Source organism: Ochotona princeps, chromosome 1 (assembly GCF_030435755.1).
Source record: "Ochotona princeps isolate mOchPri1 chromosome 1, mOchPri1.hap1, whole genome shotgun sequence".
Classification (NCBI taxonomy): domain Eukaryota; kingdom Metazoa; phylum Chordata; class Mammalia; order Lagomorpha; family Ochotonidae; genus Ochotona; species Ochotona princeps.
In genome coordinates this window covers 10,402,028-10,421,602 of record NC_080832.1, presented here as the reverse complement: position 1 = coordinate 10,421,602, position 19,575 = coordinate 10,402,028, and the positions used below count along the sequence as shown (strand labels likewise).

Genomic DNA, 19,575 nt, shown 5'->3' with positions numbered 1-19,575 from the left:
TGACTCGCAAACCGCTTGGCTGACCCAGCTGCTGCGTGTTCGTGGAACCCTCTCTCACTCCCCCTCCTGTGTTGTCTTAAGCTAAATAGATAAATGCCCCTTATATTTCAAGCTTTGGCTCATGTGTCTCTTAAAGATTTATTTGAAAGATATAGAAAGGAGTGAGACAGAGAGAGAGAGATCTTCCATGAGCCAGCTCACTCCTCAAATATCTGCAGCAGCCAGGGCTGGGCTAGGCTAAAACCTAGAGCTTCAACCTGGTCTCCATGTGGACCATCTTGTACTGACTTCCTAGGCACCTTAGCAGGGAGCTGGATCTTGGAATTGGAGCAGCCAAGACTTGAGCTGGCTGCCATATGGGTTGCTGATGTTGCAGTGGACAGCTGAACCCACTATGCCACATCGCGGGCCCCCTCAGGTACTCCCTTTTCTGTGATGTCCTTTAAGGTCCTGTGGAGAATACATTTAGCCTGTATGGCTTCACCCCATATCATCCGTGAGACTCAGTTGTACTTATCTCTGCCTCCCCTGCCCCACCAACCGCCTCTGCTCAGATTAGAGGCTGAAATCATTACAGTTTAAACAGTTTGTCCCTGTGGAAACTCATGTGAGGCATCATCGAGAGGCTTGGAACTTCGTGGGACTGTGGTGTGTTCAAGGGGGACCTCTGAGGATGATGAGAGTTAGATAAAGGTCAGCAGCTTGGAGCCCCCATACCTGAATACCTGTGGCTGTGAGAGAAGAGGGAGAGAGACCGAGTGCATGCGTACACTCATGCACAGTCCCTGTCCCCTGCACTGCAAGAAGGCTGTCCACACATGTTCCTACCTCCTTGACTCTGAACCAGAACCACGAGCCCACATCAGCATCCTTTCTTTGTAGCTTAACCAGTTTATGACGTTACATCATTAGCAACAGATAGCAAAACCAACACGGACCTTGAGAGCTTCTTACTCATCCCTTGTCCTTGGCACCAAACGTCATGCCAGGAGATTGGCTTGTGCCCACCGAGTGCATGTTGAGTGGATGGGTGCAGAGACGTAGTCACGCTGGCTGCAGGAAGAGGCTGTGGGACGGACTGACCCTTGAACAGCAGTGTGTGTGTGTGACCTGAGGAGGAAGTGATGCAGAGAGGGGCCACTCGGGGCTTGATCTTCCCAGGTAGCCTGCCCTGGTGACTGAATCTGCTAGGCGATGTGAGTCGTGGCAACAAGTGTGGGATTTCTGGCTTCCTTTGAATTCTCCTTTGCAGGTCACTGTTCACCAGCCTCTTTTCCTCTTTTCCACTTTCCTCCTCCTCGTCAGATCCCTGGCAGTCCGTGCCATCACTGTCCTGTGGTATCGTCCACATCCACAGCTCCACCCACGCCTAAAACTTTCTTTCACTCCTGGCAGGCTGGCCTCTTCTTCTCCTAGGACTTGATGGGATTGTGTGAATGCAGGGCATGGCACAGGCCTGCAGGTGGTGGGCCGGGGACTGCTGTGAGCACGGCTGGGTCTGTGCGTGAGGGCACGCACCAAACGCAGCTCTTGTTTTCCAGGTAATGGTTGAGTGCTTGTGCGTTGGAGGGAGGATGCAGACGGTTGGTGCCTGGTGCTGAGAGCAACAAGACCAGTGATCTTGAACTTATTAACCTGAAAACGTGTGCCTGGAATTCTTGAGGAGGGGATGTGCATATTGTCATGGGTTTGGAGACCTATGTGCTCTGTTTACCTTTAGTCTTCTTCCTGAATCCTTGCTAGAAGAGTTTGCTTTTGCCCTTGGGACTTTAAATTTTGAATAAAACTGATTGACACTAGAAAAAGAATCATGCATGCAAATGATCAAGTTGTGGGTTGCAATAAGCAGCTATGATATAACATCATTGGTTTTCCACGGCATCCTCTTGGAGTTTGTCCCACTAAGAAAATACTGCCATAAGTCTCTGCAGTTTGATTCTTGGTACCAAAAAGTTAGTTGAGAACAGAGCTTGGGGAAAATCCATTTGCATAGTCATGAAGAGAATGACAAAGCACTTAAGGGATGCTGTTCATTGGTCTGCTTTGGCCACAACAGGATGCTGGTTCCTCAGGAAGCAGGCACGTGGTTTCGTAAACCGGCTGTGCCTGTTGGACTGTCAGTGGTGTGAGGGGCCCTCAGAACTGCCTTCCGGGCTGTCCTCTGTCTTCCCGCTTTCTCTTCTCAGGCATCAACTCCTCCGCGCACATGGCTGGTCTCAGGTCTGTCCTCTTGTTTTTTCCCACAGATTTCAGCAATGTCCCCGACATTCCAACCAGTCTGAAAAGGAGCCAAACAGATGGCACTCTGGACCAGGTGCCCCACCGGGAGAAAATGGAGCAGACATTCAGGGTAAGGCACTGGCCCAGAACTTTTGGCAGGCAAGAGCTAGTTCACACTTCTACCTGATGTGGGGACAAGTTATCTTCACCCTGGGTCCAAGAGTCATTACAAACCTCTCAGGTGACCACCAAAACCAGGGCCATGCCAGGCTGACGTCAGGAGCCAGGGTCTCTGTGCAGGTCCCCGGTGTGGGTGGAAGGGGCCTGCTCACGTGAGCCATCAGCATCTGTCTTCCCAGGAGCATCAGCAGGAAGCTGCCTGGGAATCAGAGCAGCTGGGACTCAACGCAGTCCTCCCTATGGGATGCTGGAGTTGCAAGCGGCAGCTCACCCGGCTCTGCCACAGTGCTGCCCTCTGTGTGAAGTACTAGGAGAGGTCACTCGCTGGTGATGGAACGCCTCTGTCACCTCTCATATGCCGTCAGACAGCAGAGCCAGCACTGCTAATCCCACACAGTAGGGTGACCTTACTTGGCTCTTTAAAGACGGAAAACTCAAGCTGAGGTGTTCTGAAAGTCCTGTGAAGTCACTGTTCCATTTCTTTCCTGCTTTTTTTTTTTCCCCAAAGATAGGTTATTATTGGAGTGTTGTCATGTTAGCGTAGTAAGATGTATGACAGAAACCTTGTCACTGTTGCTGCTGGAGTGGCATTCAATGCTTTTGTGATGTTTTGCCCCTGTCACCACCACCCTTCAGAGAGAAACACTGGGCCCACTGAACGACACCCTCCTTCCTCCCCCTACACCCTGGTATGCCCCGTTAGCGTTTTGTCTTATTTGCCAGTTCCAGCTATGGCATCTGAGTGGAGCTGGACGGTATTGCGTTTTGCCTGATATAATTGTACCTGCCGTCTTCTCTGGCCATCCGTGCTGTGGCACATGTTTGCCTCCTGTTTCTTTTTTGTGGCCGAATGAAATTCCATCGTGTGTCTGTGCTGGGCTTTGCTGTTTGCTGGACGGTTGGGTCATTGATGCCAGTGAGCCCCCCACGTGGTGCTGCCTTGGTCACAGGCACACCTGTGCTTGGACCACGAACACAGCGCACACGTTTGTGCTTGACTCCTCGTTCTCCGGGCACCTTGGGGTGGTCAGTAGTAAGTAATTACTGTGGGACAGGCCAACTGTTTTCCACAGTGCTGGGCCATTTTGCACCTCTTAGCCCCTGCCCTGTCTGTGTATAGGGGTCCATGACGGTCCACTTTGTCCCTCCACTGTTGGCTGTTCCTCATCCGGTGTCACTGCAGAACTGAAGTGAGTGACACGATGTATTGTAACACCGAGTGAGGTTTTGACTGACTGTGAAGTAATAACTGTGTGAGACTTCTCGCTTTTGTCTTAAATGTACAGTAAGAATGGAGGAAGTGGAGGCAGTGGCAAGTGTTTAAATCAAAGTCGCAGGAGGCTGTGCCCCAGCTGGGGTTGGACTGATACAACCGGAAACGAGTCCTGTGGCAAGCAGCTGGGTGGCATGCCTTGGGGAGTGGTGCTGTCCACCTTGGGGTTAGGGGTCAGGGGAGAGCCTGCCAGCCTCCGGGTGGGTTCCAACAGCTGCAGGCTCCCACCGCCTCCTCTCTCCTGCCCTTCCTCTCTGTTCCCCATCTTCCTCCAAGCTCTCTCCTCCTGCCCCTCCCACGTTCTCAGTGCACAGCTGTGTCCCTGCTCTGGTTGGACTCCCAGGACATGGTTCTTTTGGGTAGGCTTTCTGCTCTGAATTTCTTAATTTTGTACCCCCCTCCCCCCCATCCTGCGTTAGTTTTTTAAAGGAGCATCAGATGTATTTAGATTACTTGATTTTTAGTGTTTTTTTTTTTTTTTTTTACTCCTTGATTGAACAGAGCCTGGCTCCCCAGACTCATGCAGCTGTTGGAGCCCCACAGTCTCGGGGGCCAGTGCTGATGGGTGATGGGTGAGAGTGGCAGCTTGAGCCGATCCTGGCGTGTGGAAGTGGTTGGCTTGGGGAGGTTGCCAGGGAGGAGTCCCAGGAGGGAGCCCAGTGGCCTTAGCAGGCGAGAAGAGGGCAGAAGGCGTGCCTCCTGTGCCTCTGCTTTCCAGCTTGCCCCGTGTTCATCACATGCCAGGCTGACAGGGCTGCCCTGGCCTTGAACTCTTGCCGTCTCAAACTGTAGACCCAACTACGCCTCTTCCTTCCTTCATGAGCGATTCCTCTCAGATATTTTGGGGCTAATGAAGACAGGAGGACTAACACGTGCCTGAACCTTGGTGTAAGGCTGTTTACAGTGAGTCTGCCCGTGGGGGACCTGGCCCCACGTGGCAGTCTGGGCAGCTTGCTTAACACCCTCAGGGACAATGACTTTCCTCTCTGTAATAAGCCGCTTGCGTCACACATTGAAGTTCTTAAGGAAATCAGTTTTCCACCCGAATATATGAGTCCATAAATGAATCACAAGTTAACCTGGTCAGGCTGATTCCCTAAGTTGTATAGCAGTGGCCGTTTAACCTAAGGGTGTTTCAGTGTGAGTGTGGAGCACCAGTTGGAGATTTCAAGGAGAAGGGAGAGGCGTAGCCTGAGTGGGGGTGTAGGGTCAGAGGTTCAGGGTGGGTGAGCGTTTGGCTGGGTGGCTAAGGCATCTCCATCCCATAGCCAAGTGCTTGCAGCTGCTGCTGGTTCGACTTTCTGCTAGTGCAGATCCTGGGCTGAGGGGCAGTGGATGGTGGCTCAAACAGCTGGGCTTCTGCCGCCTAGATGGGGTTGCTGGATGAAGTTCCCATCTCCTGACTTTGACCTGGCTCAGCCTTGGCCACTGAGGCCTCTCGGGGAGAATGCCCATGACCAGAGACTCTGCGTGCTCGTCTAGGACTCAAACTGGGGCACCCATGTGGCATGCCGATGCCACAGGCAGAAGTTTAGCCTTCTGTGCCATGGCGCCAGCCCCAGGGCACCTCAGTTTTGACTGTACCCCCTCCCAGGAGGTCAGAGGTGGAATCTTCCATTTTGGCTTGTTGCAGTGCTGAGAAGGGACGCGCAACCTGATGAACCTCTGCCTCCAGAATCCTCTCCCACCACAAGGGTCAGATTGCCTGGGCTCCTGCCTGGAAATTTCAGGACATTTTTAAAAAGAAGATTTATTTATTTTTATTGGGAAGATTTACAGAGAGAAGGAGAGATTAAAGAAGAGAGAAAAATCTTCCAGTCTCCGGTTCACTCCCCCAATGGCTGCAATGACCAGTGCTGAACTGGTCCAAAGCCGGGAGCTTCTTCCAGGTTTCCCACACGGGTGCAGGGTCCCAAGGCTTTGGGCCATCGTTGACTGCTTTCCCAGGCCACAGGCAGGGAGCTGGATGGGAAGCAGGGCTGCTGAGATTAGAGCTGGTACCCATATGGGATCCCGGGTGTTCAAGGCGAGGACCTTAACCGCTATGCTGTTGCACCGGGCCCGAATCTCAGGACATTTTAAAAACTACTAGGGAAGGGTCTAGTGTTTACTTCATTTCCTTGTTCTCTGCTTCCAAAGAAAAAACTGATGAGCACCTGTAGGGCTACCTCTGAAGGATATTAATGAAAACAAAGAAAAAATTTCTAACTTACAGATTCAGAATTTTATTTTTTTTATCATTCTGAATGAGGAAAAGCTGGAAGTAATTTCTTTTTTTTCTTATTTATTTATTATTTTTAATTCATTAATTACATTGTATTATGTGACACAGTTTCATAGGTAGTTGGATTGTCCCCACCCCTCCCCAAACCCTCCCACCATGGTGGATTCCTCCACCTTGTTGCATAACCACAGTTCAAGTTCAGTTGAGATTCCCCCATTGCAAGCATATACCAAACATAGAGTCTAGCATCTTATTGTCCAGTCAAGTTCAACGGCTTCTTAGGTATACCCTCTCTGGTTGAAGAGAGAGCCAGCAGAGTATCATCCCGATCAATTAAAAGCTCCAACATACCATCAGCAAAAATTTACATCTTTATGGAATTAATTGGCATCAATGAGGTACCACCTAACGCCAGTAAGACTGGCCCACATGAATAAAAGCACCAATAACACTTGTTGGCGAGGTTGCGGGGAAAAGGGATCCCTACTCCACTGCTGGTGGGGCTGCAGGCTGGTACAGCCTCTATGGAAATCAGTATGGAGAACATTCAAACAACTCAAATTCAACATACCGTATGATCCAGCAATAGCACTCCTAGGAATATATCCAGAACACTTGTTTTATGAGAAACCAACATGCACTCCTATGTTCATAGCAGCACAATCAGTAATTGCAAAAACATGGAAGCAGCCAAATGCCCATCAGCAGAGGATTGGATAAGAAAGCTATGGTTCGGGCCCGGTGGCGTGGCCTAGTGGCTAAAGTCCTCGCCTTGAAAGCCCCGGGATCCCATATGGGCGCCGGTTCTGATCCCAGCAGCTCCACTTCCCACCCAGCTCCGTGCTTGTGGCCTGGGAAAGCAGTTGAGGACGGCCCAAAGCATTGGAACCGTGCACCCGCATGGGAGACCCGGAAGAGGTTCCAGGTTTCCGGCTTCGGATCAGCGCGCATCGGCCCGTTGCGGCTCACTTGGGGAGTGAATCATCGGACGGAAGATCTTTCTCTCTGTCTCTCCTCCTCTGTGTATATCTGGCTGTAATAAAATGAATAAATCTTTAAAAAAAAAAAAAAAAAAGAAAGCTATGGTTCATCTACTCCATGGAATACTACTCAGCTGTTAAAAAAAACAAAATGCAGTTCTTTGTGGCCAAATGGGCCAAACTGGAAACCATAATGCTAAGGGAAATGAACCAATCCCAAAAGGTTAGATACCACATGTTTGCCTTAATTTAATATGATATGATGTTATGTATAACATGTTATGTTATGTATGTTATATGCTGTGTATAAACTAAAATTGAAATGTCAATGAGGTGGTCACAGAAGGTGGTTAAGAACTCGTATTTATTTTTAACATATTTGGTTATTCATTACTGTGTCAATTAATTCCAGAATTTTATTTTGCTGCTTGGCATTGTGTGTTGTCTTTATCTCCTGGAAGCATTTGGTCTTGTGTTTTGGAAATGGTGATTTGGGAGATTGGGGAGGCATGTCCAGCGTGTGCTGTGGTGGGTCTTGGGGTTCCCCCAGCGTGCAGTCCCCTGCCTGGCCACAGGGAGAAGCCCCGCCTCCGTCTCCCTCCTAGGTCTTCCATTCTGCCCCTCCGCCTGTTGCTGTTGGTTATTAACTTCTTTGTGGATTAGACCCTGGTTGAACCTGGGCTCTTTGGGGTCTTTTACTATGGATTATTCCAGACTTTTCAAATAAGGAATAATTTCCCTTGAACATCAAATGGAGCCTGGCTGAGTGGAGCCCAGCTGTAAAGTAGTCTTTTGACAGGCGGCAATTTCAGCAAATGGTTTATAATTGATTGCCTTCTGTCTCGGTCAGGGTGCCTATTACTGTCACAGCCCTTTGTATGACCCTGACAGCCTCTCCTTTGGGAGGGTCTTCCTCCCCTCCCCCTGTATTGTTAGCAATTAGGGTGTGCTGTTGTTACAGTTTGGAGTCTGAAAGGAATAAACACTCTCTGGATGCAGAGTTGGAGGAGTTGGTGGTTTGCTGGGGGAACCTGAGGTGTGTTAAGCAGCTCTGCATGGAAGTCGCAGTGGTGTTCCCCTCTCTCGGCCCTGAAGATGTGGCACTGGGTGCTTCTGGTGCCTGCTGGGCTGACTGCGCTAATTGGGTGCCTCTCTGGGGCAGCCAGACACATGGTGGGGTGGAGCAAGGGGAAGGCAGTGAGCCTTCCCTAGTTACCGCTGCTGCTGCTTGGAGGAAGAGCGTGGTGGCGCTAGGGCGGCCTTGCAGACGCTGTGACTGGGAGGAACAGTTGGGATTTTTTTTCATTGCCTGGGGGATGAGAGTGAGAGCCACTGTGCGACTGTGTTCTGTATTCACTCCCCAGCCGCCGACTGCTCCCCGAGGAGGCAGGTGTCTCTGAACTTGGCTTTTTTAATGTACGGCATGTAAGTAAATGAGACTTTGCCTTTTGTGACTGTAGATTCTGACCCCATTGTACACATGCCTGCATGGCTTTCTTCTCCTTGCAAAGTTAATCTTACTCTGAGAATGTCTAAAGACTGCTGTGGAGATGAGTGGAGATATGTTTCTGGCAGAAATATTGAAGCCCTCTTGACTGTTAAGGATGAGTGGATTTCTTTTGCCTACTCATTGTTCTGTGGCGTGGTCAACTTTTCCTTCTCATTCCAATGTCTTGAAATCCATCTCTGAGACAGTTCGTCCACTCGAGACAGAAAGGAGTCAGAAGGGCTGGCGGGAATATTTACTCTGATGTGTCAAGGGCATGGGAGTGTGACCGGACCCTGGCAGAGGCATTCTGTGCCTTGGTACGAGGCAGGGACCTGTGTTGGGGCTTAAAGCTGTGGAAGAGAAACCACCGAGTAAAAGTCCCATCTTGTACGAGGTAAGCGGAGTCTCTGGTTTGTCTTATTCCCGATGAAACACTTGTTCAGCTTGTTGGGAGAACTTTATGTAATCACCTAGTGCAGCTCTGGCGGGGGTTATTTTTGCCGTACTGTGGGCGTTGTGTTGATGGAACACAGCTTTGAGGATCTGGAGATGTGGGGCTCCGGAGCCTCGTGTTGGATGCTGCCATGTCATTGTGTGTAAGATCTGTTTTGTCCTGTTTGTTTTGTCAAGGTAGAAGAAAGCGCCCTAATGGTGGGGTGTTGAGTACACAGTGCCAACACAGCTTGCAGTTAACACTTAACTCCTCCTCACTCACCCAGCTCCACCTTTTCAATGTTGCCCTCGAATTGCTTTTAAGGCTTTGCATATCTAAGAAGCTGAAGGAAAAGGAGAAAAGTTTTGGGTGGGGATTGGTTTTCCAATATTTTCCAAGTATACATGCTGCTTTCGGCTCATTGCATTATTTCATGATCTTTTTGATTGTAAGATGCGTTTAGAAATTCCAAGTAAAATATGATCTGTTTCCACACAAGAGTCCTTCTGCAGGGCTGCTAGTTAATACCCCAATTTAATTATGAGTCTTTCCATGGAATGAAACACCTATTTCTGTGTGTGAGTTATCTGACCTAATCCTATTTGAACAGGGGCCGGAGACAGCACAGGCTCCTCAAGACAGGTACTTTGTCCCTGAAAAGTCATTTGTGGCATGAGAACCTCCAGGAGCCGAACAACGAACAGCCTTTCATGGTGGTTTAGCTCCAGGTAGCTGTTTCCTGTAGTTGGTGGTAGATCGGAAAGAACTCTAGACCTGGAGATGAGCAGTCAGCATTTGTGTCCTGACCCATTGGGGTTTACTGTGGTCTGACCTGGGGGAAATGGTGCAGCCTTCCTAAGCCCGCGTGTCCTCATCGGGAACTACAGCTAATAATCCCAGTAACCCTGTGTTGAAGGGATCACGTGAGATCACATATGACCAGAAACATGCATGAGAGGCAGTGGTGGGCTGTGAGCTATGCTTGCGGGGGGTGTCTCACATGTGCGTGGGTGGCTCACCTGCGAGCCCACTTGCCGCCTTTGCCTCTGGGGGACTCAAGGTCTGATTGGAAATGGTGAGCAAATAGACAAGTACCCCGAGGCAGCCTTAAGGACGTGGGGAGACATGCTTGACGTCCGCCTGCTAGCTGCCTGCTCGGTGTCAGCTTCTGAGAGGTACAGGAGAGCAGCCTGGGCCCTTAGGAATAGGGCCTGCCGAGTACAGGGCCGCAGCACCTGTACATCCATCTTTCTCTCACGTGGTGGGGTGGGCCTCAGCTGCCCCAGGCCAGTTGGCATCGTCTCCTAGTAGGAGGGACTGGGCGAGGTCTGAAAGGTTGTGGGAAGGAGGTGTGTGCCATGGCCCTGGTAGGGAGAGAGGCGACAAGGACACAGGGCAGCCCCATTTCTGCACCCAGATCCAGAGCACCTCCTTCTGCACATCTAACTGCACGGCCCAGATGCAGGGGGCAGGTGCCATTTGTGGCCCTGTTTGCGGTGACTGTGCTGTGCTTAGAGCCTTAGCCATGCCGGCCTCTTTGAACATAGTCAGACTTCAAACCAACCAACCACTTCTGCTTGCCTGAGCTCCCAGGTGCCCTTGCCCTGCTCAGTTGGGTTTGTCCCTGAACATCAGGGGCTGCATGTCGGGGCTGCGCAGGCAGGCAGGGGTGTAGGCAGTGGCACACGGAGGTCAGTCATGGCGTGAAGCTGGCCTCCATACTGCCGTGGGTCATGGGCCTGCTACGTGCAGCAGTGCCGGAGACACCCCCATGCATGTCCGTATGAAATGGGATGGAAGCAAAAACATCTGAGGGCAGGTGTCAGGCAGGGGCTGTGTGTGAGCACAGCAGGGAGCTTGAGAGTGCAGTGGTGCTGGCAATGCGGGCATGGGCGTGCCCGGCTGGTGGCTGTGTGGACCGCAGATAGCGTGGGAGTGTGCCCTGCAGGAGCCTGACAAGGCACAGCTGCCACTACCATCTTTCCTCTGCTCCACCTCTGCTTGCCGCCGGCCCTGGCTTTGTTGCTGTGACCGATGCCTGCTGGGCAGGAGTAAAGCACGGGGAAGAGGCTGTTGCTGAGGTCCGAGCTGTGGACTCACTGGGGCTTGGTGATACATCGCTGCTGCCTGGTCTGTCCTCAGCTGTCTGCCTTTGCCAGGGAGGCTTAAAAACCAAGACCCTGGCATAGCAGGACGCTGAAGTGTATGAACCTAGGGGCACAAGGTTTGCAACTTTTTGTAAGATGTGGACTCTGTGTGCGTAGGACAAGGAACAGGGTGTCGTGAGAGGCCGGGAGGTTCTGGGGCCAGCATGAAGACAGGAACTTGGAACTCAATCTGGGAGTCCCTCCGTGGGTGGCAAGGCCCAGATGCTTGAGCCATCGCCCACTGTCTACCGGGGTGTATCTTGGTAAGAAGCAGGAACTGGGAGTGGAGCCAGAACTCACACCCAGGTACCCCAGTGCATCATGTGGACATTCTATGTGACTGCTAGACAGCCGTGCCCAGCACCACCATCCGCCCTTGTATCTGTGGGTAACTGGTTGTGAGCACCTCAAGTCTGTTCAGGTGCCAGTTTCCCCTCCATCCCGTTTGTTGTCCCCTGCATCTGTTTTTCTCGACTTTCCCTTTGCATCTGGTGTTTCTGGGGAAAATAGATTGCTGTGCAGGGTCATCCTCGGTGTCATACAATGGAGAGAGAGAGTGTGTTCTCCAGGGCAGAGCTGTGAATGACTCAAAGTGGGGTGGGCTGCAGGTTCGGGCCTTGTCAGGTGCAAGCCCAGCTCTGGAATTAGCTCACTGTCAGACCAGCCTGCGCACTGACAGGATAATTGCACCCCGTTTCCGCACACTAGGGACAGTGACTCACGGGAGAGTGACTTGGAGGCTGTGCAGAACTGAGGCCACCCCAGCGTTTGACCCTGGAGGGGCGGAGCTGCTTCCTGGGCATTGTGGCCCGAGCCCACAGTGGCTTTCTGACACAGGCGTCTTCTGTTCCTCTCCTCTCCACCTCAAGGCTGCTGTTTGCTCCCATCCTGTCTGAGGCCTCGGGCAGCATGTGTTTGCCCTGCAAGGCTGACTGGGCGCTGTAAGTTGAAGGGGCAGCCAGGCGGCTTGGGTGGCAGAGAGGGTTGCCCAGCCCATGCTACCTGAAATGCCTCTTGTGGCCTCTGGGACCAGCAGTCACAATGGGGCCGGAGGGCCGGTCCTCGTGTTGCTCCCCTCACCCCATCCTCTGTGTCGTCCACCTTATTTCTGCCCGTTTGTTTCCTCTTCCTGGACTGGAGGTAGATGTTACAGAGACCTCAGTCCAACTTGACCCTGGAGTCAGACTCTAACCCGAAGTTCCTGTGCGTCCTGAGGGAGAGCAGCCGCTGGCTCTGGGCGGACTCGGAAGAACTCTTGTTGCACTACTGAGCTCCCTTTGTGCTTGGGTAGGGCAGTCATCTAACTTGTGTGTCCAGGACACCAAGGACCCTCCCGTTTCACGGTCTCTGGCTTCCCACCTTTGTCTGTGTTTCCACCGAAATAGCTGATCCCAGGCAGCTTTGGACTTGACGTCACTTCGATCCTCGTGCGTACAGAGAGCTGCTTAACCAAAAACCAAATCTTAGGAGCAGAGCCCCGTTAGGATTAGCATCAGCTGTTCCCAATTGTTTAGGGAGAGTCACTGCCGTTTAAGCCTCTAAGACATGTGCAGGTTTTTAAGGTGGTAGTAAGCACAGGGCTGGGAGAGTGGAGATCTCCCCATTCTGTCTGCTGTTTGACTGTCTTACCTTGTTCAGGAAACCCTTCAGACCATTCAGGAACCTGAACTTCTGAGACACGCATGCTCAAACTGAAATTCGAGAGGTCACTGAATCACAGGACTTTTGTGTGTGGCTTTCTCCTTTAGGAACCTCTGGCTTTGAGTGAATTTTGGCATAGTCGGGACTCTGTCTTGAGTTAGCTTAGTGGAAGCAAAGCTCAAATGCCTTTCATTTGAAAGGCACGGTTTAGTCCCGTGCCATTTTGAACTTTCATCATGCTAATTGGTTGGGTGAGATTAACTATCAATACTTTATTATTATTATTATTATTTTAATGTGCAAAGGAAACACTGAGGAATGCTGAATGAATGGCCATCCCTAGAAGGCAAATACACGATGGGAGACAGACGCCCTCACTGTTACAAATGGTGACATTGTATGCTGTGCTTTGGTGTTTTCCACTTTCATTTCCTGTGTTTAGTGGAAAGTGGTGATGGGGGTGCGGACATTTAAACGTTGACCCCCCCAATTCAAAATCTTGTACGTCTCTTTAGTGCAATAAGTAGCTGTCTGATGGAGTGGGGTGCAGGGGCACGCAGTGGCCCATCCCGGTACTGCTTGTTCAAGGGTGCATTGAGAAGGACTTCGTCTTAAGCTTCGTGGCTGCTCACTTCCTTTTAAAGCAATAGTAGCCACAATTGCAGCCTGATTTTGCCTTGCCATCGTTTGGGGCTTATCTTTAATATTATCTTACCGATTCTTACATACACATACCGAATGTGTGTGTGTGTGTGTGACTCCTGGTTTCCCACCACTTGTTGATTCTCCGTTGATTTCTTCACAAGGCGTTCTCGGCAGGTTGCCGCTGCTAAGGGGTCTGAAACAGTTGTCTCAGCGATGCCTTCTTTAGCAGGTCTTGTGCACTTAGGGGGTGTGGTCCAACGCAGACTGTAAGGCTTGCATCAAGCGGCGTTTGATTCGCAGTGCTTTCTTCATGCCTCTGTATCTCTCATGGCCGATTCTCACCTTTCCACCATGTCCCCACCCCACGTGGTGGGGGCTGCTTTCACTTTAGAAAAATAAAAAATTTTGAGAAATTGTTCTGAGTCATTCTGCAATTTCCGCTGGAGTTTCAGCTCTGAGTGGATTTATATGTCACCGTCTGTGGATGAGAGTTGAGGGAAAGGAGAGGTCACGGCCAGCAGCGAGGCACCTGTGGCTTGTTTCCTCCAGCTCCCGTCCCAGCCTCTAACTGCTGAGAGTCAGGATGGGAGGGTGAGGTCGCCAGGTCCGTCTCTTCCTGTTCAGGAGGAACAGGGAGTGAAAGCGTGCAAGCCGCTGCTCCAGAAGGAAGGAGGTGTGGGCTGTTTCCACAGGCACTCCCAATTCTGTCATGTCCCCTTCTCACTATCTCCTCCTCCTCCCATATTTTGCTTGCTCACTTCCAAAACGCACCTCCCCGCCCTCGCCCCCCTCTCCCCCCCCCCCCGTGGTTCCCTGACCTTGGCATTCTCGCCCCCTCCCCCCCCCCGTGGTTCCCTGACCTTGGCATTCTCTTGCTCTCTGATGCCGCCTATGTTGTCTGGCGTCTTCAGGAGGCAGGTGTCCCAGGAGAAGGCGAGGGGATGTGCACTAGCCTCAAGGCTGGGGTCCCTCAGCTCAGTGCTTAGAGTGGCTTGGGGAGTCCTGCATGTCCTGCCTTGAATGCTGCTTTCAGCTGCTGTTGGGGGATTTCTGAATCTGTCACCTTCACGATGGCTTCAGTGAAACGGAGGAGATGGCCAGGTCATGGCAGGTGGCAGAATCAGCGGCAGGCATCTCTGCTCTACCCTCATCTGGTGGCAGCATCTTTATTTGTTGATACTTGAAAGGCAAAAGTACAGGGGAGGGTGCAGAGAGAGATTTTTTATCTACCGATTCGTTCCCCAAATGGCCACAGTGGCTGGCACTGAGCTAATCTGAAGACAGGAGCCAGGAGCTTTTTCTGTCTCCCACATGGGTGCAGGGTCCCAAGGCTTTGAGCCGTCCTTGACTGCTTTCCCAGGCCACAAGCAGGGAGCTGGATGGGGAAACGGTGCCGCCGGGACACTACTCGGCGTCCATATGGATGCCAGCATCAAAGGCAGAGTTTTAACAGCTTGCTGCACCATGCCACCAGCACAGGAGTATGCTGCTAAATGAATTGCCAAGAAAGAGAGATGAATCATCAATTGAGTAATGCTAGATGAGATCTCAAAGCCTCCTGGGGACAGGTGTCTAACGCAGTGGTCAGAGCACCTGGTTCCACTCCTAGCTCCAGTGCTTTGGTCCAGCTTCTTGCTGATGCAGGCCCCGGGAGGGAACTGGGTTCCCATGACCCACAGGCAAGAACCAGGCAGAGCTCTCAGCTCCCGGCTTCCAGCCACGGCCCCAGCTGCTGTGGGTGCTGGGGAGTGAACTAGCAATGCAAGTTCTCCACAGGTGCACACCCTCTCCCTCTTAAACAGATTTAAAAAAATGTAAGCATAAATTGTGATATCCTGTTCTGTCTCTGAGGCCCTGAGGACATGTTCCCTTTCCATCCTCAGGCTACCACTGTGTCTCTTCTGCCTTGCGCTTTGGTCCAGGAGTCCGACGTGCCTTTCCCTGTTTGCTCAGCTCTTCTTGCCACCAGGGAAACGGGTCTTGGTGACTAAGTTGTATTTTCTAGAAGGTTACTCAAAGGTGTCAAGCCATCTATTAAAAATAACGACTGCCTTCCTGTGCGTTTTGTTACTTCCTTTCTGTTATGCAGTCGACATCGGGTTTTGGAGATTGGCGAGTGGTACATAGATGCTAGAGGTGGGTGTTGCTCCTGAATTTAAGACCCCTTGTGGGTTTCAATGTGGATGCCAGAATAAGGTAATGGATTTAAATCAAATTGTTTAAATTGAGCAGAAAAAAAAATTAAACTATAATGAAAGGTCATGCAAGCTATGCATCTCCTGAGTTAAGATAAATAACCCTCAGTAATACCATTCCTAATGGAGGTTTCTAGGTGAGTAACAGCTCTCTGAAGCTGTACCTTTAAAAAATGTATTTAAAAGGCAAAGAAAGGAAGAGAAACAAGTCAAACAGAAAGAGCTATCATCTGCCAGTTTGTCCCCAAAATGCCTGCAACAGTCAGGGCCAGGCAGAGCCCGGGAGGCAGGGATGCCAGGGCTGGGCCAGGCAGAGCCCAGGAGGCAGGGATGCCAGGGCCCGGCAGAGCCCAGGAGGCAGGGATGCCAGGGCTGGGCCAGGCAAGCCCAGGAGGCAGGGATGTAGCCTGGATCGCCCGTGAGACTGGCAGAGACCCTCCCTCACCTGCTGCCTCCTGGGGTGCATGGCAGCAGGAAATCGGGGTGGGGAGTAGACCTGACTCAGACTCAGGCACTCTGAGATGGCCTGCAGATATTCCCAAAAGGTGTCTGACCGCCCAATGAAGCGCTCACCCCAGATATGCTTTGTTAAAATCAGATCCCAGGCATTGTTGTAAGTTGCATATGAAAAGCCTGTGTAGGGCCCAGCACAGTGGCCTAGCGGCTAAAGTACTCACCTTGAACATGCTGGGATCCCATGTGGGCGCCGGTTCTAATCCTGGCAGCCCCGCTCCCCATCCAGTTCCCTGCTTGTGGCCTGGGAAAGCAGTCTAGGACGGCCCAAAGCCTTGGGACCCTGCACCCACTTGGGAGACCCGGAAGAGCTCCTGGCTCCTGGCTTCGGATCGGTGCAGCACCAATTATTGTGGTCACTTGGGGAGTGAATCATTGGACAGAAGATATTTCTCTCTCATATATCTAACTTTGTGATAGAAATAAATAAATCTTTTTTTTAAAAAAAGCCCAGGCTGTTCTTCAACAAGTGACTGAGTGGGGGATGGGAGGAAGCCTTGATCCCTGAAACTCGGAGGGACAGCAGCCATAGAAGTTAGTGTCGTTGGTGAATGTGTCATAAGGGCACCGACCGCGCAAAGGGACAAGCGGTTAGCTGGCCCTGTCAGGCTGCAGCTGCGGTGCTTGCAGCTCTGCCTCCGAGCAGAAGCAGCGATTGTAGATGTGACATTGAAATGCTTACCGTTTGTCTGCAGCAGATCTAGGCAGGGTAGTGTCCTCTTTGTGTCCCTTCCCGCTCCAGGACGTAGCCCTGCTGTGGCTACCTTTCTCAGGCTGCTGTCTGGCAGCCCTTGTCTCTGGCTGAGAGTGGCTGTGCCGTGGCCAAGGCTGTCCCCGACAGCCCATTGACAGAGGGATGAGCAATACTAAAGCACTCTTCCCCTGCTGCGCTGTGTCACACGAAGTGGCTGGTGTTTGGGGCAGTGCTTGGGCAGCCTAGGCGCTGAGCAGTGGGCCATTGGAAAACGTGGCTTCACCCCCATTCTTATTTTAAGAGAGAGGGGTTGCAGTTCCATAGCCACCTCATGGCTGTGCGGTGAAATGAAAACCGAGCCACGTCCACAAGACAGCTTTGAAACTCCGTGAGACTGCTGATGCTCAGCCCTTGACACGTACCAATCGCCTGCAAAAGATCCAGAATGTTCCAGAATCCCGAGGACTTGGCGCAAAAGACCTGGTACCGCACATAGAAGCTTCTTCATTCAATGAAACGTTGCTTTGTGCACTATAAAATTTTATATGTTTATTTTCAGGCTAGTGTGTAAGGCATATATAAAACATAACTGGATTCTGTGTTTAGGCTTGGGCCCTATCCCAAGGATATCTTATTGTGTAAGTGCCAGTTCCCCCTGCTCCCTGCCCCCAAATCCTCCAAAGTCTAAAATATTTCTGGTCCCAAAGTTTCTACTTTGAATTTTGAATACACCACCCCATTCAAATTCATTTTCCCAATAGGCCTATTGAATAGCATTACTCCCGCTTTAGCAGGAAGAGGCCAGGCTTGCTTGATTCGCTTGCATGATTTCATAGCCAGTCAGAGTGAGCCAGTATTCAATTTTGTTGCCCATGGCTTCCCACTGCCTGCTAAGGAGCACACACCTTATTGGTATAAAGGTGAAACTATGGTATTTTAAAATTTGTGTGTTTATTTGAATGGTAGGATTACAGAGAGAGGGAGAGATGGAGTGAGGAACATCTTTCACCTCTATTGTTTCACTCCCCAGATGGCCTCACTGGCTGCGAGTGGGCCAGGTGGAGCAGGTACTGGTGCTTCTTCTGGGACTTTGACATGGGTGCAGGAGCCCAGGCTCTTCGACCATCCTCTGCTGCTTTCCAGGCACATTAGCAGGGAGCTGGACAGCAAGTGGAACAGCCGGGGCTTGCACTGCAGTGGCGGCCTAAGCAGCTAATTGCCAGTATGATGGAATTGCTTGCTTGCCTGCTTTCCTCCTCCCTCCCTCCCTCCCTCCCTCCTTTCCTTTTTAATTAAAAAAAAAAAAAAAGGCACTTACTATATATTTTGGGGACAGTGCAGCGATATTAGAAAATATCACATGTGACTGTATAGAAATGGAATTTACTATATATGGCTAGATCAGCACTTCCTGTCTGGGCCTTCAGGACTCCAGACTCTACTTATGGCAGAGGAGTCCCGTAATAATGCATCTATGACTTTTAAACATTTTTAATATTTGAAAGGAAGAGAGTTTTCCATCTGCTGGTTCACTCTGCAGATGCCTACCAGAGCCAGGAGCCTGGAGCACCACCCGAGTGTCACAGGTGGGTGACAGCCACTGTAACACCTGAGTCATCCCCCCTTGTGTCCCAGGATATATGTTCGCAGGATGCTAGGTCAGAAACCAAGCACCAAGGTACAGGATGCTGGTGTCTGAAATACGACTTAGACCGTGGCGCCAAAACACCTTCCTCCAAATCTGATTTTGTCAGTAATTGTTAGAGAATGTTTCCCTGACAGTTTCATCACCACGGCTCTTCTCATGTGAATCCATGTTTTTGATGTGTTATGTTTCCCATTAGGGTTCTTGCACAATCACATATATGTCTACTCCAGATAATTTAAAAAGCCCATCTCCAAGGGGGTGACAAAGCCTTTGTAAAGATTTTTTAAAAGGTTTATTTTATTTTTATCAGAAAGGCAGATCTACAAAGAGAAGGAGAGACAAAGATCTTCTGTCTACTGGCTCATTCCCAAGTGGCTGCAATGACCAGAGCTGAGCTGATCCAAAGCCAGGAGCTTCTCCAGGTCTCCCATGTGGGCACAGGGTCCCAAAGCTTTGCACTGTCCTTCACTGCTTTGCCAGGCCCCAAGCAGGGAACTAAATGGGAAGTGGAGCAGCTGGGACATGAACTGGTGCCGATATGGGATCCTGGCAGTTGCAAGGCGAGGATTTAGCCACTGTTATTGTACAGGACCCCTTTGTAAAGAATTTTAACACTGTTGGTTTACTTTGTTGCCAGCCCTTCCTTCCCATTTCTTTTCTTTCCGTCCTTTCATGATGAATAGAGATTGTAGGAGAAAAAAATCACGCATTTCTACAAAGCTAAAAAGTAGTCTTAAGAAATACCACCAGGGGCCCGGTGCAGTAGCCTAGCAATTAAAGTCCTCACCTTGCATGTGCCAGTTCATATCCTGGCGGCTCCACTTCCCATCCAGTTCCCTGTTTGTGGCCTGGGAAAGCAGTGGCGGACAGCTGAAAGCTTTGAGACCCTGTACCCACATGGAAGACCTGGAAGAAGCTCCTGGCTCCTGGCTTTGGATCAGCTCAGCTCTGGCCATTGCAGCCACTTTGAATATGAGCCAGTAGACAGAAGATCTTTCTGTCTCTCCTCCTCTCTGTAAATGTGACTTTCCAATAAAAAGATAAATCTTAAAGGAAAGAAAGAAAGCAAACCCCAGGGGCTGGTGGGCTGGTGCGTCAGCTTAGTGACCACCTGCAATGCTGACATCCCGCATCAGCCAGTCCAGCTGCTGGGAAAGCAGGAGTCCCTGCCACCCATATTGGAGACCTGGAGTTCAGGCTCCTGGCTTCAGCCTGGCTCAGCCCTCGCCATTGTGGTCATTTGGAGAGTGAACCAGTAGAAGATCATTTTTGTGTCTGTTCCTCTCTGTAACT

The 19,575-nt window shown here is 50.9% G+C and overlaps 1 protein-coding gene across 5 annotated transcripts in view; it reads left to right on the top strand.

Annotated features, from left to right (window-relative positions):
- Positions 1–19,575, top strand: part of TIAM2 (TIAM Rac1 associated GEF 2) — a 217,975-nt gene that overhangs the window by 173,151 nt on the left and 25,249 nt on the right. For all 5 annotated transcript variants that reach the window (XM_058662480.1, XM_058662451.1, XM_058662345.1 and 2 more), the window contains one exon: positions 2,247–2,350. In XM_058662480.1, coding sequence (XP_058518463.1) covers positions 2,247–2,350 — 104 coding nt within the window. The remainder of the gene's footprint in view (positions 1–2,246; positions 2,351–19,575) is intronic.